General features: G+C 38.4%; 1 protein-coding gene across 14 annotated transcripts in view; it reads right to left on the minus strand.

Annotated features, from left to right (window-relative positions):
* MAST4 (microtubule associated serine/threonine kinase family member 4) overlaps positions 1 to 25,511 on the minus strand; it is a 582,575-nt gene that overhangs the window by 205,649 nt on the left and 351,415 nt on the right. Inside the window, exons 1-2 of one of the 14 annotated variants that reach the window (XM_063604433.1) lie at positions 5,386 to 14,777; positions 885 to 953 (exon numbers count right to left, since the gene is read on the minus strand). The exons of 11 other annotated variants lie outside the window; for them this stretch is intronic. In XM_063604433.1, coding sequence (XP_063460503.1) covers positions 885 to 953; positions 5,386 to 5,432 — 116 coding nt within the window. In that variant the 5' untranslated portion in view covers positions 5,433 to 14,777. Of the gene's footprint in view, positions 1 to 884; positions 966 to 5,385; positions 14,778 to 25,511 lie in introns of those variants that run through there. 2 more of the 14 variants (XM_055112340.2, XM_055112341.2) reach the window with 2 other exon arrangements.

Genomic DNA, 25,511 nt, shown 5'->3' on the forward strand with positions numbered 1-25,511 from the left:
CCAGCCACCATGCCCGGCTAATTTTTTTATGTTTAATAGAGATGGGGTTTCACCGTGTTAGCCAGGATGGTCTCAATCTCCTGACCTCGTGATCTGCCCGCCTCGACCTCCCAAAGTGCTGGGATTACAGGCATGAGCCACCGTGCCCAGCCCCACAGGATTAGGATTTTTAAAAAGGGGAAAGGGATGCTGGGTACACTATGTGTGTCTTCCGATTAGATACAGGAAGATTCACTATATCCATAAATAGTGAACTCATGAAAACTCTATTAGAATATACATACCATAGATACTATAGTAGCAGTATTTTCTATCGTGTATTCTTATAACAAACTATGCTAAAATGTAAGAGTTCCTTGGGGATATTTCTCTAACAAACAGAGAAGAGTGAATATAATCAGCCTATGAGTGAGGGGGTAGGAGTATATACCTTGGAGTTCTAAAAAATGATTTAAAAAATATTAACACTTTAGACAATTTAAATACATTATCCTGTAAATAATAGTGTATAAAATAGTTTGAGGCAACAGGTATTATAATACTCTCATAGGAATAAGGAAATGTTTTCTAGAAACCAATAAATTATATCTTTATATTGATCAAAACTTACAGAATTCAGTGCAGATCATTTCCTAAGAAAGCAAAATGAAAAACTGTCACATATACACACACATTGAACAATGAGTCAAGAGACACCAAGTGAAATATGAGTAAATATGCTAAATAGAGTAAGTGATCAAGTAAGTCACCAAGTAAACAATTCAACCAGTTTCCTCACCCTGTGGATTGTGGATTGCAGAGTCTGAAGTAATCAAATGCTGGTGGTGGGAAATGGGGCAACAGAAAGACAAAGCAGCCCTGGGCAGGCCCTGGAGCATGCTTACCTCCAAAAGTGAAAGGCCAAGAGAGGACTACAAGGACTGCCTGGGCTGGATGGGGTTGGACTCAGGCTCCTGGGAGTGAGACTGAAAGTTAAAATAACGTCATTCCAAGCGGGAGAATTGATTGCAGTAAAAATAGCATAGCTCAGTTAAGGGACCGTGTTCCCTTTAGGCCAGAATCACTATGGCAAGCTTATCTACACCACTAGGTAATCATCTAATCACTTGCCCTTTTCAGCTCTAAAATACAGAACAAGTAAAATGCTTCCTGCTGAAATTTACATTTTAAAAACTACAGCTGCCATTTTTATTTGAGCCTTTTCTTTTTCACAAAGCAACTTGGCAGATATCTTTGACATGTGATTTTTGCATCAAAGAAAATCCAGTGCCATTTTATATTGAGTATATTTTATTCTAGATTAAGAAGACAATGCAAATAAAAATTTAGGTGAAATATCGTAGTTTTTAAAAAGCAAAGCAACTAACATTTCCACATAGGAAGATGTGTTTTTAAGCACTTTTGCAAGGAAAAACAAGTCTTCCTTATAACAAAGACCCAATATTTTATCTAATCCTCAGGGGCAATGATAAAAAGTGTTCCTATGCATATATTCAAAATAAATAATTTCAAAAATTATTACATGTAGTTATATATTATTTTATCTTCCAGAGAGGTCTTCTCAAATCCAACTGTCAATGAACCATTATAATCCCTGACCCCCCACTCCCCACCCACCCATCCAAACCACCATGATTATTCCAGCCAATTCTCAAATATTCATCACAGTGTGGTTGGAATAGAGTTCATTTATCTTTTTTTCTTTCTGGCCTCATGTCTCTTTTTTTAGGGAGATAAAACTTAAATTAGATACAGTACAACAATTCAACCAATAGATCTAATAGATCTATTAAAGCATGGAGTTGATGCTAGTCAGTTACCAACTATTTTTACATGGCAAAATCAAAGTAAAAATTAGCTAAGTATTCTGTAGGTATTCTTGCCCCAACTCTAAGACTGAAGTGAGCAATAGAAACTCCTGCTATAGTGCAATGAGTTTCTTTCCTGTCTTTTGTTGTTGTTGTTGTTGTTGTTCTTTTTGAGACAAGGTTTCACTCTAGTCACCCAGGCTGGAGTGTAGTGGCTTACTGCAGCCTCCACCTCCTGGGCTCAAAGTGATCCTCCCACCTTGGCCTCCCAAGTAGCCAGGACTATAAGCACACACAACCATACCTGGCTAATTTTTGTATTTTTTGTAGAGATGGGGTTTCCCCATGTTGCTCAGCCTGATCTCAAATTCCTGGGCTCAAGTGATTCTCCTGCTTCAGCCTCTCAAAGTGCTGGGATTATAGGCGTAAGCCACCATGGCTGCCTTTTTCCTTTTTTACAGATGGGGTCTCCATATGCCTCCCAGGCCGAACTTGAACTGCTGGGCTCAAGAGAGCTTTCCATCTCAGCATCCTGAGTAGCAAGAACTATGGGCATGCACCACCGTGCCTGGCTAGTGCAGAGAGTTTCTTAAAGAATGTTATTTTGCCTCTCCACTGGACGATGGCTCTACACTGTATCATGTTTTCCTATCTCAGAGAATGAGGTCTTGAAACAGAGTTGCATTTTGTTTGATTCAAGCTGGTTGTGCTCTTCATTGGCACAGAGGGTTGGCAATGATGGCTAAAATCAGATTTGGGCTTACTATGGTTTGCAAATTCTAAATGCCATCCTTGTCTCCCATTATATGGATAATTGAGACTTGGCTGTATTTGTCTTAAACTAAAATATGAAATTATTGCTCAAATGCTCTAATTAAAAAAATATAATGTTTCAACAGAGTAAAGTTTTATATCTTCTAAGAACATTCTCTGATTTGGTACCAGCACTTGTAATTAGTAAGGAATTATTTTCCTTATACACTCAGAGCATATTCAAAAGCTGCTGCTCTTAAACATGCTGTACTCTAACTTAGCAGCTCATTGGAAAGCTCTCAGGAATGTCCCCTGATACGTCCATCATTTTGTCTAAGTACAGTCTTATCTATTCCTTCCCGTCCTAAAATCGGCATGCATAGGCACCAACACCGTTCCCCGTCTCTATGCGGAAACACACATGATGAGTGCTATGATGTGTCTATGTACCCAATTCTATACTTACAATTAAAAAGGAAAAAACAAAAAAATCTACCTTTCTCAGAAACTGGAAAGCCAGGCATAGGCTATTTAGGCATCATAAATTTCTGTATAAATTAACAACTTATTAATTTCTGAAATATATATTTGATGTCTCACACCTAAGATTTCAATATCAGAAACAGGAGTCAGAAACTGCCCTGTGTTTATTGATAAATCCAATGGAAAATTCTAGATTGCATCTACAGAGCATAAAATAGGCTCATATAATACTCCACAGCTGCAGTGCTTATGGAATAAACTCTTCTGAAAGAAAAACAGTAATGTCTGATGAACATTCAAAAGCTGTTCTACACATTTGCTGTGTGAGTTAAGACTGTAAGATTCCCAAATAATTAAATTTATATACATTAAATCTGCTTTTAATAGAATCTGTGATAAGACTTTCCATTATAACATTCCTCTGCAGTGGCTAGAAGTTGAATTTACTCAAAGACTGCAGAATTAGCTTTCTCCATGAGCGAATGTAAAGTTAGCTATGTCTATTTTAGAGTAATTTTGCATTTCAAGGTAAACAAAATGTTCAAAGTAAATCACATACTAATACTACAATGATATTTAAGAGTGATTCTCTATTCCACTCTCACGCTCCCTAGGCACACAGAATTACCTATTTTAAATGCACAGTAATATTTACCAAGATAAGAGGATAGAAGGAGGGGGCGTGGCCTGATACCAAAACAACATCCAAAGATCCCCTGTGTTTAGCTGACTGTTATGTCCTGTGTCGACGCTGGCAAGGTCATAAAACTCGTGGCATAATTCAGTCCTTCTAATCATAAAATGGAATGTTTGACACAGCTGAGTTCATATTTTTAAAAAGTTACTTTGAAGTGTCTCCTCTTAATCTAGACAAGATTGAAAAAAGAAAGAAAAAAAGTAAAGGAAGAAGAGGAAAGAAAGAAAAAGCCTAATGTGAAATGATATCTACTGAGTCCAAAGAAAACAACCAGGAAACAGCACAACAAAAAACAGAGGCAAAAGCAAAGCGGGAGGTTAATGCCCCTGGGTTTTAAAGAATAGAGCTATGGCTTAGTTATGCATTTCCAGCTAGAGAGAGGAGGGTTAAGTAGAAGAATGAGTGCATGCCACTAAAATATTCCACACAGATGGTGAGAGTTGAATGTTAGGGTGGGGGTGGAGATGGGAGAAATGTTAGGGCAATGGGTAAATACTATTCGTACCTCTAATATGAAGAATGTCACAGCTAGCAATAAGGTTGTGAGAGCCCTCTAACTTTTTGTAAGTGAGTCCCTCATTAGTATAAAATCAGGGCATAATTTTAGAGCAGGGACTGATTAGAAAAGTATTCACTTCAGAATGTCATGCTTTTATTAATTAAGGAAATAATTTCTCTTGTATGATGCATCTACAAAATTCAAGAGGAATAATAAATCCTCAGAACCAAGCACAGTTCTCATTCTGCAGTCTCTTTCTGGAGACAGTCCAGTATGAGATTATTGGGACTGTACAGATTTCACTGAAATGTAATTTTATATCTGTGCTATAAGTTAGAAAGAGGGATATTTATATTTGTCTACCGGATTTATATTTTACTGTTTATTATTTTAAGTGTGACAGCACAGACTAACTCACAGCTTCTGCATCTTTGACTAACAGATTTAAAATAAAAATTTGCTGACACTTCCTGCATCACAGATGTCTAACTTCTGCGCCACAAATTAGATGTGGACATGTTCATGTAGCTACATCACATCAGAAGGCAGTCAGATGAGTTAATGGGTTAAAAAAAAAAACAGCTAAGCAAACACACAGCTCAACTAGGTAAACACATTGCATGCGGTGGCTGGAGATTCTGCAGAGAGGATTCTAAATGTACCAAGTTCATTAATATTCTGTTGCACAGATAAAACATGGATCACATCTAATGAACGTCACAAATAACCCTTCTCTTGCACTCTAATCCATTGTAATGTCTTCTATTATTCAATGCAGACAGAGGCCTTTCTTTAGAAAAAGGCAACATAGGGATAAACAAACAGTAAGAGAGAAGGAGAAAAAGACAGATACACCATGGCCTACTGATACATTCTTTCACAATGAGCTGTTAAGATGTTTCCAGAACTGGGGTTTAGTAACTTTAAATATGCAGCAATGCTTTTCCTCTGACTGCAATGCAAAATGCTGGTCTGGGTGTCCACATTAGCTGAAACCAAATGCCATGCATTTAAGACATGTTCCTCCACCTCACACTGCAGTGCTCTGAGGCTGTCAGTACAAACAAATGCTAAATAGCTATTGGTCGCCAGAAAGCGAGTGCCATGCAGAAAGCATTAAAATATTAAAGACAGACAATACTTACTCCAAGGTCAGCCCCGGAATCTGTAGCCTTTCCCGCTGGGCTTTCATGGTTGTTATATGTTAGCACACTCTATTGTAACCATGACACACACTCCCTGCCAGCGTCCCGGTGATGACAGAGAGCCAAACCGAACCTCTCTAAAGGACTGGACTAACACTCTCTCGAGGGGGAGGGGGAGGCTGCAAGTTTGGGTCCTTCCACCTCTAGCCGTAATCAAGAGATGTTCAGCTGCTTTCCTCAGGTTAACGGCAGTGCACACTGCACTGATTTTGTTAAAGGAACGAGGCTTGCAGCTCTGCATATCAAGTAATTGGTTTCTGATTTTTTTTTTTTTTTTTTAAAGAAAGTCGCTCTACTCACAGACCCACTTTTCACCTCAGTGAAATGAAAAGTCCTTTTCACCCTGCAGACTGGGGCAAAAAAATAAAGCAACAGTGTCATACTTGTAAAAGAGTTTATCTCAGCACACGTCAACTATTCCCCACCTCCCTGTGATGCTCTCGAATAGAATTCAGCCACCCTGAGGAGGCTCGTCTTACACTTCCCTTGGTGGAGTTAACTAAATCACTCATAGTCCCTAAGAAATAAATGAGGAATAGTGCCACATAAAAATAATTAGATCTTTCTCTATATATGGCAATCATCAGAACGAGGAATAAACTAACTGCATTAATTTGGGGGAAGTCAGACTCCGTTGTGCGGCAAAGACTTGTGTGAACAGGCAAACCCGATGATAGGAAACTACCAACTGGAAATGCAAGAGATAGGCACTTGGATTTTTATTTTCGAAAAGCTCATTTTTAAGATCGCAGTGCTGTATACTTTACAAAAGCAATCTAATATGAATAAGGAGGGAAAGAAAGAACATGAATTTTGAAAGCCTGAAAGTTTCATCTTGTATTTATTAAAAGAACCTAATTTTTCACAGCATTCATAACTTGGAACTAAGTGTACTTCCACTGTAGTGTATGAAGAATGTAACTGACTCACTTCCTCTAATGCATTTTAAAATGTTTTAAAACTTGGCAACCCCTGGTTTGTTGAGAAGAAACACTAGAACAAATTAGAGCTTTATTTTATCAAGAATTCTAATTTTCAAGTACTACAAGGCATCTCTTTCTCTTTCTCTCTTTCTCTCTCTCTCTTTCTCTCTCACACATACACACACAGGCAAAGAGAGAGAGAGAGACAGAGCCAAACTGCGGTAAAATAGCAAGTATATTCAAGCAGTTATATTTCAAAGGCTATGAAGTCAAACTCTGTCTTTTTACAGATGAAGAAACTGAGGGCACACAGTTGGCGGCTATAATAGGACTAGATCCTGGTCTGTAAATTTACTCTTATCCCAGAGGTCTGCCTAGGCAGGGATGCCACAGGTAGCTGTTCAGGTTGTGCCCTGGGCAAGGAGGGAAGTAGGAACCAACATCTGGTCTGCTTTCCATGGTTTTATGCCTGCACCTGGCTCTGGGCTGCTTCCACTCCATTTTTCTCATTTTCACGAAGTCTCCCTCAGCTCTGTGCCCTTCTGGAGGGCTACCTGTTTCTAACTCCACAAAGGTGCATATGGGCCAGTGGAGGTTTATAGGATACTCTCAGAACTCTTTTCTACATCCTTAACTATCAACTTGCTCTGGGGCATTTGTTAATGCCCATTGTTAACTAGGTGCCAGCTTATCTCTCAGTGTGAGCTCACAGAACCAACCAATCCTCTTATCCTTTGGAGGTAACAAATCCATACTTGAAATATAGTCACTGACTCCATAGAGAGGCAGCTAGAGATGTAAAAGGTAATTGCAATTTAGTAGAAAAAAGCATCACAAAAGGAAATACTAAAAAGATATAATGGATCCCAGCTACTCAGAAGGTTGAGGCGGGAAGACTGCTTGAGTCCAGCAGTTTTGAGACCAGCCTGGGCAACACAGCAAGACTCCATCTCAAACAAACAAACAAGATATAATAGAACACAAAAAAGAGGCCTCAACTTTCCTTAGGAAAGTTGGTCGGGGAAAGTTCGAAAGCATGGGTGTCACAGCCAGATTATGATAAATAAAGAAAAGAAAAAAATCAGTTACCACCCTATAACAAAAAATAAAGCGAAATCCCCAAATTCTTTAACTTTTAAGGTAGACCTTCATCTCAGGAAACACATTAGAATATTATTTAATAGCCTTCTACACACAGATCTTCTGAAGTAAACTTCAGTTCCATATAGCCAATGGACTGCAATACATTTTCACTTCTGTTTCCTTTTACTACCCCTAATTTAACATACCCAAAAGAAAACTCACCATCCTGCCCTCCAAAACTCCAAAATAAGCCTCCTTTCAATGTAAAATATCCAGAATGCCACCATTATTTCCACCTAATGTCAAAATACATTGACCCAAAATACATTGTATCTTGGCTAGATTATTCCTAACTGGTCTACTTCCTCCCTGGTACCCTCTACACCTTGGTGACCACATAAACTCCAGAGTGATCTCTTTCAGAATATGTCACTCTTCTGTTCAAAATCCTCCAACAGCTTCCCTGTGAGTAAAAGCCACAAATTTAGGACATTTGGCCCCATATGGGATAATCAAGCATCAATAGGAACAACAATGGTAATGTATTACAACATATCAAATGTTTAAAGTCACGAGTTCAAGAAGAGAAAATTACGTCACCTTGAGAGGATGCTAGAGAACTGCTGCAGTAATCTTGAAAACTGATACAGGGAAAGAATCAAGCACATCCCCTGCATTCCCTATGAGTTACACCTCACAGATGGGGAAATCATTCACTTTATAGATGCATTCCAATTGGTGAATAAAGGGGGAACTGCGGTCGTAAAATATCAAAATTTTGTAGACTCTAAAGAACTCCAGGGAATCTAAGCCATGATCATCAGTGACTGCTGACATCACAAAGAGAGAAACCCTGGACGTTGTGAACTTCTCAAGACAACACACATGAAGTAGTCTTACCAAAAAGACTCCAGCACCCCTGGATACAACTAAGCCTCTACATCAAAATATCAAGTTACAGGTTAGAGACAAGGGAATGTGTTAAACAATATCACAGAGACATGATCAGCAAAAGCTAGATACGAAAGTCAGAACAAATGACCTGGTTTCTTAAAATTTTAATTGGGGGGGGGGGAAGATGGAAAGGGAACCCAAAGTTTAAAAGAAGGCCAGGCACAGTGGCTCATGCCTGTAATTCCAGCATGTTGGGAGGCTGAGGTAGGAGGATTACTTAAGGCCAGGAGCTCGAGACCAGCATGGACAACATAGCAAGACCCTGTCTTTACCAAAAAAAAAAAAAAAAAAAAAAAAACCTTAAAAGACATATCAACTAATTGTAATATATGAACTTTTTAATGGGTCCTGATATCAAACTAATAAAACTATAAACAAACACACACATAATCAGGCATTTAGGAAATAATCAGCATAATATTGTATATGTACACACTTCAGCCTGAAATATATATTGAGTATATGTATATACGTGTGTGCATATATATACACACATGGTTTGGATATCTGATAAAACTAGCCAATCATTTTAAAGTATAATATTGGACCATGATCACCTTTAATTCCCTTTCATAGACACATACAAAAATATTTACATATGAAGTAATACATATAGAGTTTGCTTCCAAATGATCTGGGGAGGGGGAGTAAGAGTATATAGAATTAAAGTGGCTTTGGTTACTATTTATTAAACTTGGGTAATAGGCAAATAAGGGGTTCATTATACTATTCTCTGTACTTCAGTGTATGTTTGAAATTTTGTCTTATAAAAAATTGAAGAAGAGTCTCACCAGGCCTCTAAAGCTCCATATGGTATGTTCATACCACACCTCCACATCCCCTCTTCTACAGCTCCCTCCCTGACACTCCTCACTACCCTTCACATATACCAAGCACACTCCTGCCTCTTGCCCTTTGCACTTACGGTTCCCACTGCCTAGAACTCTTCTCCCCTGACATGTCCAAACATCCTGCTCCTGAACTTCCTTTACATCTTGCTTGACCCTATTTGAAAACACAAGGCTCCCTCATCTAGTGTTTCTTTTTTTTTTTTTTTCTGAGACAAGGTTTCACTCTGTCGCCCAGGCTGGAGTCCAGTGGCACTATTATGGCTCACTGCAACCTCTGCCTCCACCTCCTGGATTCAAACAATCCTCTCACCTCAGCCTCCTGAGCAACTGGGACCACAGACACATTCCACCATGCCCAGCTAATTTTTGTGTGTGTATTTTTTGTAGAGATGGGTTTCACTATGTTGCCCAGGCTGGTCTCAAACTCCTGGACTCAAGTGATCCACCCACCTCAGCCTCTCAAAGTGCTAGGATTACAGGCATAAGCCACTATATCTGGCCTTTCTCCCTTTTTTTTTTTTTTTTTTTTTTGAGACAGAGTCTTGCTCTGTTGCCCAGGCTGGAGTGCAGTAGCATGATCTTGGCTCACTGCAACCTCCATCTCCAGGGTTCAAGCGATTCTCCTATCTCAGTCTCCTGAGTAGCTGGAACTACAGGCACATGCCATCACACGCAGCTAATTTTTATATTTTCAGTAGAGATGGGGTCTCACCATGTTGGCCAGGGTTGTCTTGAACTCCTGGGCTCATGTGATCCTCCTGCCTCAGCCTCCCAAAGTGCTGGGATCACATGTGTGAGACACCACGCCCAGGCTTTCTTCTCATCTTGATGTATTTTTCACCTAACATATATTTATTTATTGTCTGTCTTCCCCTATCAGAGTGTAGGCTCCAAGAAGGCAAGTGTGTTGTGTGTTGTTTATAGCTGTTTAATCCCAGTGCCAAGAGCAGCCCACATAAATATTCAATAAATATGTGCTGAAAATGAATGAATGACCCTCCCTATATTGCAGAAACCACCAATTCAGGAGATTTTTCATTGTTTAAATAATTGTAGCTCACCACAGTGTTACATAACTAAACAGTGTCAGAGCAATGACCTCAAAGAGTGGTCTTAAGAAAATGGAGAATTGGGACATGTTCAGATACCACATGAAGACCCAGAAAAGACCTTTGCCGGCTGGAAGGCATACATCATGGACTAGCTGTATACACGTGTGTGCAGAAGAGGAACCTAAGGCTACACTAGAGTAGTGTGATATGTTTTTATCAGTAGAGGTGGGTGGGTTGAGGGGGGGACATTGGTTTAAACCACAGTACTTTGATATGACTGAGAAGACATATATATATGACAAGGTGGAAGTTAAGGAGTCTTCCCTACCACTGCTGCATTAATGGTGGAAATATGGGGTTTAAACAAACCCAGAGGAATGGTTTAAGGCTAGATCCCTTCTATGCATTCTCTAGAGTAGTGGTTCTCAACCAGGTTTTGCAATGTCTGAAGACATTTTTGGTTTTACTCTTTGCAGCAGGGAATAAGGGGGTTGCTGCTATTGGCATGTAGTGAGTAGAGGCCAGGGATGCCGCTAAACATCCTATAGCACACAGATATTGCCCCACAACAAAGAATTATCCAGCCCCAAATCAAAAGTGCTATTCTAGAAATCTTGCTCTAGAGACAAGGGTCAATTTCTGCAGGACCCTCGGCATCACTGACTAGTTTTAACATGTCGATTCTGATTTCATTGCACTTAAATGGGGCAAGGGAGGAGCACTCGAACTGTTTTGCTTCTCATGCCACATTTCTTCTCGGGGAATATTACTTTAGCGTATGTATATACTTCTGTCCCGTTTTCAGGAGGAATGGCTTTTTATAGACAGAGCCTCAGACTGTCTCTGAGTTACAGAAACCTAATTATCAGGGTCTCCATGCCATACAGGAACAGCAACCTAGATATGGAATTCTTAAAAGCAATATGATCCAAACTACATACAAACTAAGCTTCACCACTGCTTATTTTGAGGGCACAGTTAAATAGGCTGACATAAGAGTAAAGCCAGTTGTATGTGTCTGAGGCACCTGGGCAGACAGGATTTAAACGTACGAGTTTTGATTTCTCAGATGAAATTCAAGGGACAGATCTCCCCAGTGCAATATTTTCTCACCTCTTTCCTTTCTAGATCCAAGGTATCCATAAGGAACACACAAAATCTTAGGGCAATCGTGTTCCCTGAATGTTCAATTATTTATATATTCTTAAAAAGTGTGCATGGTTGAGGAAAACTTTAAAGAAGGTGAATGTGTATGTGCTCTCTAACCACTCACATAAGCCAGCAAATGTTAGATGAAGTTATTAACATTGTCATTCTCTCAACAGCTCATATCGTTCATTTAATACACTTTTATTCAGCAGCCCCTATTCTAGGTGTGGTGATACAGCAGTGGATGAGACAGAAAGGTACATCTATAGAGTCTCCATTTATCAGGGAAAATAAATAAAGACACACATAAGGTCATTTCTGATAATGACAGGTACTCCCATCACAGGATGATGGGCAGCGGGTCAGGGAACAGACAGTATCTTTAGATCGGGCTGGGAAGATGAGATGATGGGCAAGCTTCATCTGCAGGATGAAAATTGCCAGGTCATGAGAGTCGGGGAAAGAGTGCTGCAGGCAAAGGGAGCAGCGATTGTAAAGTCTCTGACGGTGGAACAAGGCAGGCTCATTCAATGCACATCAGAAAGGCTGTGTGTGTGATGAAGTCATTGAACAAATCTTTAGTGAGAATTATACAATGCATGGCATTATCAGGGATGCAAAGATGAACCATATGCAAGTTTGGGTCTCAAGGATTGTATCATTTGGCAAAGCAGGGAGAGTAGAATAAAAGTTAATGGCGGGGGAGGGGATCAGATTTATGTTCTATATGATGAGGAGGTAAGAAACAGATATAATTTTGGTGGCATCTTCTAATAACTGGAGTTCATTTTTTCAAGCAGGTCTTTATAAGAAGCTGGCTAATGGCTTCTAAGGACTCTCGACCACTTCAAAGAGCAGGAAATATGAGGCTATCTGTATGTGTTCATTCACTGAAGAACATATCTTAAGTGTTCACTGTGGGCAAGGCACTAAAGAAGCAAAATTACTAAGACATGACTTTGGCCTACAGAGGCATAATGAGAAAAGACCAGGGTGGAAACATCTTCCTCTCTTCCTCATCTGTCTCTCACTCATCCTTCTCTCCTGCTTCTCTTCCTTCCCCAGACAACATGGGTCCCTTTCTCCTCAGAGAGGGTTCATCATTGTCATCTAAGGTGTCAAGTTTGCCACCTGTACACCTCTTCTCAAGAAGCTCCTGCAGGATATGCTCCACATGAACAATGAAATAAACCATTTAAGAGAAATGCATGAGATCAAAGAAAGGGCGGAACATGGAGAGAGACGAAGGGAATTACCATGTTAATGAGGGTGAGGAAAATCACCAAAAACTGCCGCCATGCAGGAGACCTAGATAGCACACTGTCCAGCTTGGAACAGAAAAAATGGAGGGTCCAGGAAGAGGCTTTGAGAAAAAAACTTACAGGTTATCTGATATGTTTGATAACATAGAAAGTGCCAACAAAAGTTTTATAGTTCTATTGAAGAGTGTGGAAAGGATTCATGATAGCTACATAAAATCTAAAAAGGAGAAAAACACCCCAATTACTAACTCCAAAGAAAAGCACAAAGTTATAAAGGAGAGGAACATTATCATTGGTTCATCAGTGGGAAAAAATACACACACACACACACACACACATACATACATACACACACACACACACACACACATCATGGGAGGCAAAATAATGGCCTCTTTAAAGATGTAGCAATCCCCAGAACCTGTGAATGTATTATTTTACATGACAAAAGGGGCTTTGCTGATGTGATTAAGAGTCTTGAAATGAAGAGATTATTCTGTATTGTCTGTGTGGACCCAGTGTAATCATGATTTCCCATAAGATAAAAGAGGGATTCAAGAGATACAGAGAAGAAGATGTGACAAAAGCAGAGGTTGGACTGATGTGGCCAGGAGGCAAGGAATAAGGTCAGTGTTGCTGGAAGCTGGACAACTAAACCTTCCAGTCATGGATAAGCAAGTCCCCTTTTCTTAGGATAACATGGGTTGGGTATTCCATCACTTGTGCTACAAAAATTACCAAGTGATACAACCTGAAAGCTTTATGAGTTGTTGTTCAAATAATGTCTTCGATTTAATGCTTTCCTTTCCATAAGAAAATAACAAAGCTACAGAACCTTAAGGCCTAATTTTTAAATGCCCTCTAATAGTAGCATTGCTTGTAATAACCCAAAACTGAAAATTACCCAAGTGCTTATCAATAGTAAAATGGCTAAGTACATTATGGCACATTCACATGACGAAACACTACACAGCAATGAGACTGAATGACCCACAACTGCATGCAGTAATGTGGATGAACCTTGCAAACATAATGTTAAGCATAATGTTGAGCAAAAGGAAGTATAACTGCGGAAATGTAAAATGGTGCAGCCAATGCAGAAAATGGTATGGCAGCTTCTCAGAAACTTAAACACAGAATTACCATATGATCTGGCAATTCCACTTCTGGGTATACACCCAAAGAAATGGAGGCAGGAACTCAGATATGTATATACCCATTTTCACAGCAGCATGATTCACAATAGCCAAAAGTGGAAGCAAGCCAGGCTTCGATTAACAGATGAATAGATGAGCAAAATGTGGTATTACCCATACAAGAGAATATTATTCAGCCTTAAAAAGACGAGAAATTCTGACACATATTACAACATGGACGAACTATGAAGACATTACACTAAGTGAAATAAGCCAGACCCAAAAGGAAAAATATTGTTGTGCTAGCTACTCTGGGTAGGTACTACTCTATTTTGGCTAGTCTATAGTAGTCAAATTCATAGAGACAAAGTGGAATGGCTATTGTCAGAGACTAGGGGAAGGGGAAATGGAAGTTAGTGTTTAATGGAAAAAGTTTCAGTTGGGAAAGATGAAAAAGTTCTCGAGATGCATGGCAGTGATACTTACACAACTGTGAATGTACTTAATGGCGCAGAATTGAATGCTTAAAAATGGCTAAAACAAAAATTTTATGTTAGGTATATTCCCCACAACTAAGAAAAAAAAGAAAAAAAAAGTATACTAGTTTACTTACACTGTGACTCTACTCATATATATGACTTCAAGTTCTAATAGCAACCTATGCTATTAGAGTCAGGACAGTGGTTAAGGTGGTGGAATATGGGGTAGGGTGGGGTGAGGTAGTGGCAGGATTTTCAAAGGGGAGTTCTAAGGCAAGAATCATGTTCTGTTTCCTATGTGCTGGTTGCAGTTTGTGAAAATTCTCCAAGCTTGTGAATTTGGGGATTCCTCAAAGTCTCAAGCTACAGCTCTCGTAAAGCAAAGAATCTATTTTAGAGGTTTTACAGCTTTCAGACACTTCTCAAATATACTCCCTCTTTAAAAAAGTTATTTATACTCAGCATCATGCCATCTAGGATTTGAGGCAATACATAAGAATACACACATACGCAGACTACTCAGTAACTTTTTGTTAAACCAACAAATGAAGCAAAGTAGAAAACTAAAAGTAAATTAAATCAGAACCACGAAAACTAGGATTAAAAGACAAATCCATGGGAAAATATAGAACCCTAAGTATAACAGAAAACACAGAATCTTAAAGGGATAATTTTTACAGACTATCTGTGACCAAAATAATTAATTACTTGCCTGTATTAGTCTGTTCTCACTCTGCTAATAGACATACCTGAGACTGGGTAATTTATAAAGACAAGAGGTTTAAGTGACTCACAGTTCAGCATGGCTTGGGAGGCCTCAGGAAACTCACAATCATGGCGGAAGGGGAAGCAAACACATTCTATTTCACATTGCAGCAGGAAAAAGAAGTGCCGAGTGAAGGCGGAAGCCCCTTATATAATAAAACCATCAGATCTCACGAGAACTCACTCACTACCATGAGAACAGCATGAGGTAAACCACCATGATGCAATTATCTCCACCTGGTCCTGCCCTTGACATGTAGGGATCATTACAATTCAAGGCGAGATCTGGGTGGGGACACAGGGCAAAACCATATCGTTGCCCAACATCAACAGTTAATAAGTGATTGAGCTGGGACTTGAAATCAGTTCTGACTCCAACTACTGCATTCTTTCTACTGTAGTAAGCTGTGCTTTTCCAGATCATAGTATGGACAAGTTGTTTGACAAAACAATTCCAGTAGTATTTTTCCAGGTAATGTATTCATTAATTTAATATTTTTGTCTATTTGTTATTGTTTGCATTCATAGTTCTTTGACAAGTACCTCCAGCTTACCTTTTGGCACGTATATCTAATATATATATATCTGACTTTATGCAATGTTTTCAAAAGTGCTATTAAAAAATTGTTGGGGGGTGTGAATTAAATGTCCCATGAAGGCAGGAGTCACATGTCTTTATAGTCACTGTTTTATATTAAGTGCTTAACACCATGCTCGCACACAGAATGGGCACTCAATAAATACTTGACAAAGCAAAGAGCTAATTAGCTAACAAAGATTACTAAAAGTATAGTCACAAGGGGTGTTAAATTAAACTGGGAGACTATTTCCAGATGGCTTATTTACCCATTCTTGACTAGAGAAATTCAAATTACTCTGGGCCATCTTAAGAAGTCCAGCTTGCCATGTTTTACTCAGCTCCAGCCGCACCAGTGGACACAGATGGCATTTTAAAGCCCAGCGACATGGCTTGTGAGTACCAAGAGTAGTTATATGGGTTGGAAAGTGCTGTGGAGGAATGGTGCAAGCTGCCCTGAAAAGGACAGGCTGAGGGACTTTGCTGTGCCCTACCTAAGCTTGGGGAGCAGGGGGACAACAAAAGGCTCTGGGTTTCAAGAAGTGGAAAAGAAGTATAAGAGCACATGTTTGGATAATTCGGTAACCAAACAAGCAGAGAGCTACTGAAGAGCAATCTCTGATGATACTACACAGAGACTTTATATATGAACGCTAGTAATGCCTTCCCCTTTCTAGATAATCTAAAATCTGGAATCAGATTGCACACATATCTTATCATCCTCACACTCCAACTTTGGTTCTTTGGAACTCGGTCTTTGGCTCTGTAACAGGTAATCCAATTCGGAATGTGGCACGGGTTCTCGTCTTGCCTTTCCTTTTCTATCTGCTCAGCCAACTTGGGAACTTAGTCCCTCAGCCTGTTTAAGTCTTTAAGCTGCCAGCCTCCTTCATCACCCACTCCTTCTTTATATGCAGGGTATGCAGGATGGAATGGAACCTGTGACACTTGGCTTGTGCATAAGACAGACAGTCCACTTTATATGAGAATACTGTCATCCAGAAACTCTATTTTCCTTTGTATTTTGCAGGGGAAAGAGATTAGATTTTTTAAAAAGTCTCCAGGCAATGTGAGATTATTAAATAAGTATTAATGTATCTTTACCAATTTCAATCTCATGCTGCCTCCTCACATCATCAGCTATTGACTCTAAAGAGGGGAAATTCTTGAGACCCAACATTAAGAATTCAAATGTACCCATGATCTCAAATCTAAATAAAAAATCAACTTACTTTTCCTGTGGGGTCCGGGATACACTACCCAACCAGGCTTTGCCAACATGTGCAAGCTTTAGGAAAAATCTGTCTCCTGCCATGGGGAAATGCTTTGCAGGTCGGAGGAGGATTATATAAGGCAAGGAAGAGACTCCTATGGATATTTCACTATAATAACAATTCTAGAAAGAGGCTGCACAGAGAAGCAGCGTTGAGTAGTAAAGTGAGTGGGAGGTTAGCTTCCAATATCTAGATGGCAAAGTAAAAAGCTTAAAATACTCAAAACCTCGAAGAATCAGAGAAGACTGTTAACCCATTACACTGTGATTGCCACAAAAGCTCAGACTGGAAACTTGATGTGCTTTATAAGAAAAAGCAGAAGAGAGAAATGTTCATACATTTTTCTTTGTAGGGAGATGGATAGAGCACAGGAAGAAAAGAAAACAAACCATATTCCTTTATTTCAATGTTCCTTGACATGTCAGGATCAGGCAGCAACTCAGCTCTGGTCCAAACCCTACAGGGACCATAAAAGTCATGCAGAAAAAATATGCTCATTTTCCACGGTCCTACTTCTTCTAGGGCAGAAACAACAATAAAGAATCCAGAGGTGAAAAGAATTAGTACATCATAAAAAATAAGAAAGAAAAATAAAATACTCTCACATTGACTGTCCCTAAGAGAATTTACTCACATACTTAAATTTATGCAGCAAGTTGCCAGGAGCCTCATAAATACTGGACCATAATCAAGCTGTAATCATTCATTTTATTTACATCTCATTAGGGGGCACTAAGGTAATGATCTTCCAAAGTTTCACTGCAGCCACTGAAAAAGAAAGTGGACGTCTAAAGTGGGGAGGGCATAAAAAAAAGAATGTCATTTGTCCCAAAGGCACAGAATTATTAAAAACAATCTGTTTTAAAAGTTACTATGTGCTTTTATGCATTCCCGACTCATAATGCATTCTGAATTATTTTTACTCCACATATTACATGTGAGATAAGACCTGAATCTATCTGACTAAAGAATTTAGACTGAACTTTTAGCATTACGTGAAAAACAAACTTCCATGAAATAGAAGCTGCAATGGTAATTTCCAATACACCTGGAACATTCACCATATATATTACCGCTTGTCATTTACTGTTGGCAAAACCCATGACAACCTTTCAGGCACTTCTATAGCAATTTGAATAGCTGCACAAAAGGGCAGAGCAGCAATATACTGAATAAAACATCCAATGCCTGTATCATTCCTTTGAAGGCTGTCAGCAATACATTTTGAATAACCTGAAATGAAGATCAAAAGGGAATAGAATTCATTTATTTATTTATTTTACCTGAGGCAGTAAATGAAAAGAAACTAAAATTTAGAATTAGGAAAGGTCTAAATTTAGGCAAACATCAATATCTTGTTCGTAAGAGCTATAAAGAAGTTCAATAATTCCATTTAAGTCACAAAGCATGAAACTGAGATATAAAAATAAAGACCAAAGCAACAAAAAGAGTTAAAGAAAAATAAAACCAAATATTCCTTCCTCTGACTTATTTCCTTTTCAGTCACCTTCTGCCTGACCTTCCACACACACAGCTCCTCTGTATTCCAGTCATGAGCAGCATGATGGTTCTCTTCAATAATTTCAGTTTGAGAGTGGCTCCTCCTTCCTGTGGGGATTCCCTGGGAATTGTTCATGTTTCTCCCTCTTTTCTCAAGCACATTTTAAAGACAGGAAGAACGTGAGAGAACTCAAGATGGGAAGAAGAGAAAGAGAGAGGCTGCGTTATTTTGAAATCCTTCTACCTAACACACAAATATCTGTTTGAAATAAACCTTATAAGCCATCTCTTTATACGGATTCAAAGGGACATAGTTGAAGAAACTAGCTGAAGGATAAAAATGCTCGTTAAATAGTTTAGCACATAACCTGCTGTGCAAGTTATGTGCAAGTTTAATGGGCACCATTTAAAAACCTACTATCACTACATAATGATTCTGTATAAAAGATCATTCAGCCAGGAAGATTCTGTATATAGGGTATACCACAATTACCTAATTGACAAATTAAATATGATCCCAATGCTCAGTGTTAGAAGCTTTCCCTACCAAATCAGAGTGGATGCAGCCAGTGCCTTCACCTACCTCCAGCAGACACAGAGACAGCTAAGGGCACGGCATGCGCTTCTCCTTGTCCCTGGATGAGTCATAGTTTACTTTCATCTCTGAGGGGCAGTCCCCACAAAAGGCAGCTGTAAGACCTGTTACCTTCATGGGGCACAGGGATTAGGCCCCAAGAGGTTCTGGATGAATCTGAAGATAATTTTCCTGATAGTATGTGTAAAGTTGGATTTTGTGGAGCCAACTGAGGACTTATCATTTACAGCATGATTTTCGTGGGGAAATATGTTCATAGGTTTTAAACAACCCCGGAATGTGAACTGTTTAAAAAGAGTTCATTTGAAACTTTAACTGCTTAGGAAAAACCAACTAAAAACCAGACTCTCACTCAACTGGAGCTTTTGCCTCTAAGAATGTCTGTTCAGCCCTTTAAGTCAGTGATATCTTGACCCAATCAGTCTCTGCAAATTTAAGTTTTACTCATTTATAAAATGGAAGTCAGACCATTGTACCTAGCAACCTAGTCAACAGATGTTCATTTACTTTCTTCCTTAAATGACTTTCCCCATATAAAATTTTTAAAACCCAGGATATGACAGGCAAAATTCAAGACCTCCCCAATGACTGACACTCTGTATAATCTCCACGGTCCTGTGAACTGTGGGCAGATCCTGTGGAAAGGATGGGATATGACTCCCATAACGAGGCTATCAGTCAATCATCTTTGACTAAATCAAAAAGGAGATTACACTAGGTGGGTCTAACCTAATCAGATAAGTCCTTTAAAAGAAGGGGAAGCATCAGAGAACTGCTAACCCCAAAGAACATGGAAGCGCTTCTACTCTCGCAAGGAAATGAATTCTGCCAACAGCCAGGAGAGCTTGGAAGAGGACCCAGCTGAGCCCTGTCTAGGCTTCTGATTGACAGAACTGTGAGATAATACATGGGTGTTTTAAGCCATTAAGTTTATAATAAATTGTTACACAGCAATAAGAAACTAATAACAGAACATAGGTATAAGTCTATGTGTTTCTATAACTACAGGGAGATGAGACATCAGAAGTAATACAAAGCACATATTAGAAAGCGAAAAAGAAAAATAAGGCAAGAGATTTGAGATTTATTATGCCACTCTGGTAGATGCTTTATAAATGTTGTCTCTTGCAAAGAAAGTCTTATTTAGAAAGAAGTTCTAGAGCCTTCTATTATGCTAATATAGAGTTTCAATTTAAAGCCAAGTTACTACCAATTTAATAACATTTTTAATTTCATTATCATGATTGAAAGCAAGGGTATCATCTAAAGATGGCTTTGAAGATTTTTATTTTAAAAGTACTCAGAACCACCACCAAAGGGTAGAAGATGGTGACCTTTGAAGCAACTTTACAAACCCGTTTGTTTATCATATAAGGCAATTCAGGACCAACTTGCAGTACTGGTGGAAAATTAAACACATTATTTTAGAAACAGATGCAATGCAACTCATGTGGCCATGCAGAAAGCAAATAGCTGCACCAAAGATATTCAGAAGGAAATAGGAATTGTAAACTATTTTTTAAAAATAGCAAAATCAGAAAATACCCTCAAAATGTTTTAAAACTAGGAATTTTACACGTCAACTCTAACAAATCAATAGAGCAAAGAACGGGGAGATGGTTACCTGTACTTTAAGGAGTCTCAGCCTCTGTCAAACTCAAGACTGATGTTATAAGAATGCTTGAGATTCCTTAAAAATGGAAATTGACTCATCAGAGAAGACCAGTGAATACAAAACACACCTTGCATAATGATTTTGAAATTTCTTTCATTTATCATGCTCTAACTTTGATTCTTTGGGAAAAAAAGGCATGCTCATCAAGTGTAGCCTCAAAACCTTTCAGAATGCTACCACAGGGAAAAGGCAGCACTTTTTTTCTCTGAGCACACATTTCCCAGCACTGTAATTGATATCCTAGTGTTCCTGGAGAGATAATAAAGTTATTCAAATAAATACTAAAAAGTTTTAAGTACTATTAGTAATAATTCTTGCTTAAACACAAAACTTGGAGAAATGCATTCACCAAGCTGTTCCATTAAACAAATGAGCCTCTTGAAATTTGCTACTATCTTAATTTTATATAAATAGATTTCAACTGTATGCTATAGAGTACATGGGATAATGAAAAGATCTGTTTAGGCTCCTGAAACTTCCCTGTACTCAATGCTTGCTTAAAAAAATTAACTTTATAAAATGGGGAAGCACCTTTAAATATTCCTTTATCTCAGAGTCTTGTTTAATACCCTGTACACTAAACACAAGGAGAACATGCATTTTTGCTAGAAATACTAACCATAGCTTCCATTTATAAATGGTTGCTCTGGGCTAGCACCCAATGTGCATTATCACATTTAATTCAGTGAGGTAGATACTATTATCAACCTCATTTCACCAGTAATGAAATTAAGACACAGAAGGGATACTTAACTCTTCTAATGTTAAGTGGGGTGATAAGAGGTAGAATGAAGACGGCCAGTGCTATGGTTTGAATGTTTGCATTTCACCAAAATCCTACCCCCCAATATGATGGTATTTGGAAGGGGAAGGTGATTAGGTCATATGGCAGGACCCTCATAAACGGCATCAGTACCTTATAAAAGAGGCCCCAAAGAGCTGCCACACCGCTTTCTACCTATAGCCATATGAAGAAGACACAGCAAGAAGATGGCCATCTATGAACAGGAAAGAGCCCCTCACCAGAATCTTCCAGCATCTTGATCTTGGACTTCTCAGTCATCAGAAATGTAAGAAATAAGTTTCTGTTTATAAGCCACCCAGCTTATACATTTTGTTATACTTGCCTGAATGGACTAAGACAGTCAACCTCCAAAGGCAAAAGAACTAATCCTTATGTTATACTATCATTCATGACATAACTACCCTTATTCAAACATTGGAAGCATGACATTGATCATGGCTACTTTATCATGACAGGAAGAGATCAATAAACATTTTTCTGTACACATGTATGCCAATAATCAAACAGCTTTAGATCTGGAAGGGTACAACATGCTCACTCTCTCTTTCACCCACATTCTCATATCAGCATCAACAGTGATATTTCACACTGCATGACAGCCACTAGCTAGTTATACCTAAATAACTTTTAAATTTGCAAGTCAGACAATGGTTATATTAATTTTTAAGCATAAAGTAACCTGACATAATCAATCCAAGACCAAGGAGGTGGTCATGAAGAAACTTAACTGGGATTCCCCATCAGCTTTTGTCATCAAGCTAAATTACCATGGGTACTATCAGAAACATGCACATACAAACATGTATGACAGTCTGGAATATAGAACATAATAACTATATGCTTATCAATGTTGTTTAGAATATGTTGTGAAAGCTAATTTTTTATCATCTTAGTCTTCCAGTATAATTTTCAGAATAGACATACCTAGTTTTATTGTGCTCTGCAGAAAATTGCATTTTTTAACAAATTGAAGATGTATGGTAACCCTGCATAGAGCAAATCTATCAGGACCATCTTTCCAACAGCATGTACTCACTTCATGCCTCTATGTCACATTTTGGTAATTCTTCCAATATTTCTAATGTTTTCATTATTATTACATCTTTTATGATAATCTATGATCAATGATCTTTGATGTTATTTTTATCACTGTTTTGGGGCACCACAAACAGTGTCATATAAGACAATGAACTTAATTGATAATTGTTGTATGTGTTCTGACTGTTTGGTCGATCAGCCGTTCCCCCATCTCTTTCCTTCTCCATGGGCCTTTCTGTTTCCTGAGACACAACAACATTAAATTTGGCCATTTAGTAACCCTACAATGGCTTCTAAGTGTTCAAGTGAAAATGGAAGAGACACACATCTCTCATTTTCAATCAAAAGCTAAAAACGGTTATGTTTCATGAGGAATGTCAAAAGCCAAGACAGATGGAAAGCTAGACCTTCTGCACCAAACAGGTAGTGAAGTTGTAAATGCAAAGGAAAAGTTCTTGAAGGAAATTGAAAGTGCTACTCCAGTGAACACACAAATGGTAAGAAAGTGAAAGAGCCTTCTTGCTGACATGAAGAAAGTTTTGGTGGTGTGAATAGAGGATTGTATCAGCCACAACATTTCCTTAAGCCAAAGCCTAACCTAGAGCAAAGTCTTAATTCTCTTCAATTCTATGAGAGCCAAGAGGGTTGAGGAAGCTGTGTAAGATGGAAGCTAGCAGAGGTTTAAGGAAAGAAGCCATCACCATACCATAAAAGTACAAGCAGCAAGTGCTGATGTAGAAGCTGCAGCAAGATGTCCAGAAGATCTAGCTACACTAAACAACATGTTATCAATGTAGACAATACAGCCTTCTGGGACTTTCATAGCTAGCAAGGAGAAGTCAATGCCTGACTTCAAAACTTCAAAGGACAGCCTGACTCCCTCTTTAGGAACTAATGCAACTGGTGACTTTAAGTTGATGCCAATGCTCATTTACCATTCTGAAAATCCCAAGGCCCTTCAAAATTATGGTAAATCTGCTCTGCCTGTGCTCCATACATAGAGCAACAAAGCCTAGATGACAGCATATCTGTTCACAGCATAATTTATGAAATATTTTAGGTTCACTGTTGAGACCTAGTGCTCAGAAAAAAAGATTCCTCTCGAGATATTACTGCTCTTTGGCAACATACCTTGTCACCCAAGAGCTCTATTGAAGATGTACAAAGAAATTAATGTTGTTTTCATGTCTGCTAACAAAACATCCACTCTGCAACCCATGGATTAAGGAGTAATTCTGACTCCCAAGTTGGGTTATTTAAGAAATATTTTTCCTAAGTTTATGGCGGCTATGATGATTCCTCTAATGGATCTGGGCAAAGTACATTGAAAACCTTCTAAAAAGGTCATAAAAAGAGGTCAAAATAGCAACCTAAACAGAAGTGTGGAAGAAATTGATTCCAACTCTCACAGATGACTGGGAGGGTTTCAAGACTTCAGTGAAAAAAGGAACTGCAGATGTAGTAGAAATAGAAAGAAAATTAGAAATGGAGCCTGAAGATGTGACTGAATTGTTAAAATTTGATGTTAAAACTTGAACGGATGAAGAGTTGCTTCTTATGGATGAGAAAGAAAGTTATTTCTTGAGGTAGAATTTACTCCTAATGAAGATGCTATGAACAATGTTGAAATAAAACCAAAGGATTTAGAATATTACATAAACTTAGTTGATAAAGCAATAGCAGGGTTTGAGAAGGCTGACTCCAATTATGGAAGAAGTTCTACTGTAGATAAAATGCTACCAAACAGCACTGACTGCTACAGATAATCTTTTGTGAAAGAAAGAGTCCATTGCTGTGGCAACCTCATTGTTGAATTATTTCAAGAAATTGGCACAGTCACCACAACCTTCAGTAACCACCACCCTGATGAATCAACAGCCATCAACATCAAGGCAAGACCCTCCATCAGCAAAAAGATTATGGCTTGCTGAAGGCTCACAGGATCTTGTTTTTTAGCAATGAAGTATTTTTAAATTAAGATATGTGTGTGTATATATACATACATATACATATATACATATATATACACATATATATATTTATGAGACAGGGTCTTGCTCTGTTGCTCACACTGGAGTGTAGGAGCATGATCATAACTCACTGCAGCCTCGTACTCCTAGGATCAAGGCATCCTCCTGCCCTAGACTACTGTGTAGCTGGGACTGCAGGTATGAGCCACCACAGCCTGGCTAATGTACATTGTTTTTGTAGACAGAATGCTATTGCACACTTAATAGACTACAGTATAGTTTACACATAGCTTTTATATGCACTGGGAAATCAAAAAAGTTGTGTGCTGTTTTATTGTGATATTTGTTTTATTGCAGTCACTTTACTGCAGTGGTCTGGGAAAAAAAAAAAAAACCCCAGCAATATCTCTGAGGTATCTTGTATACAAATAAATCCAGATTTATTGTAAAATAAAACAGTATATTCATCACAAATGTTTTATATATAGACCTAGAAAATTTATCTGTAACAGAAATGACAAAAGATTACCTCAGAAAAAAATTACAAATTGATACAAATGACCCCGGATACATAATGGCTAAATATGAATTGGTATCTCTCAGAAAAGAATAACTAACTAGCAAAATACAATGAAAAGGTAAAATGTTGTTAGTGAAATTCAAATTAAATTAACAATGAGATATCACTTTACACAGAAATTGGCAAAATATAAACATTGTTAAAATACATATTTTTGGCAAGGATATGGAAAAAGACGGTACTTCGCAAACAGTTTGCAAGTGGAATACATGTATATATTATTTCCTCTCTGGTTCAATTTGATTATTTTCTATTAACCTGTTTTCCAGTTTACTAACCCTGTCTTCCACTGTGTTTAACTTTAAACCCATCCAGAGAGTTCTTCATTTCAGATACTATGCTTTTCAGTTTTCTATTTGTTTCTCTCTTCACAAATTTCAATTCTCTGATGAAATTTT

Source organism: Pan paniscus, chromosome 4 (assembly GCF_029289425.2).
Source record: "Pan paniscus chromosome 4, NHGRI_mPanPan1-v2.0_pri, whole genome shotgun sequence".
NCBI lineage: Eukaryota > Metazoa > Chordata > Mammalia > Primates > Hominidae > Pan > Pan paniscus.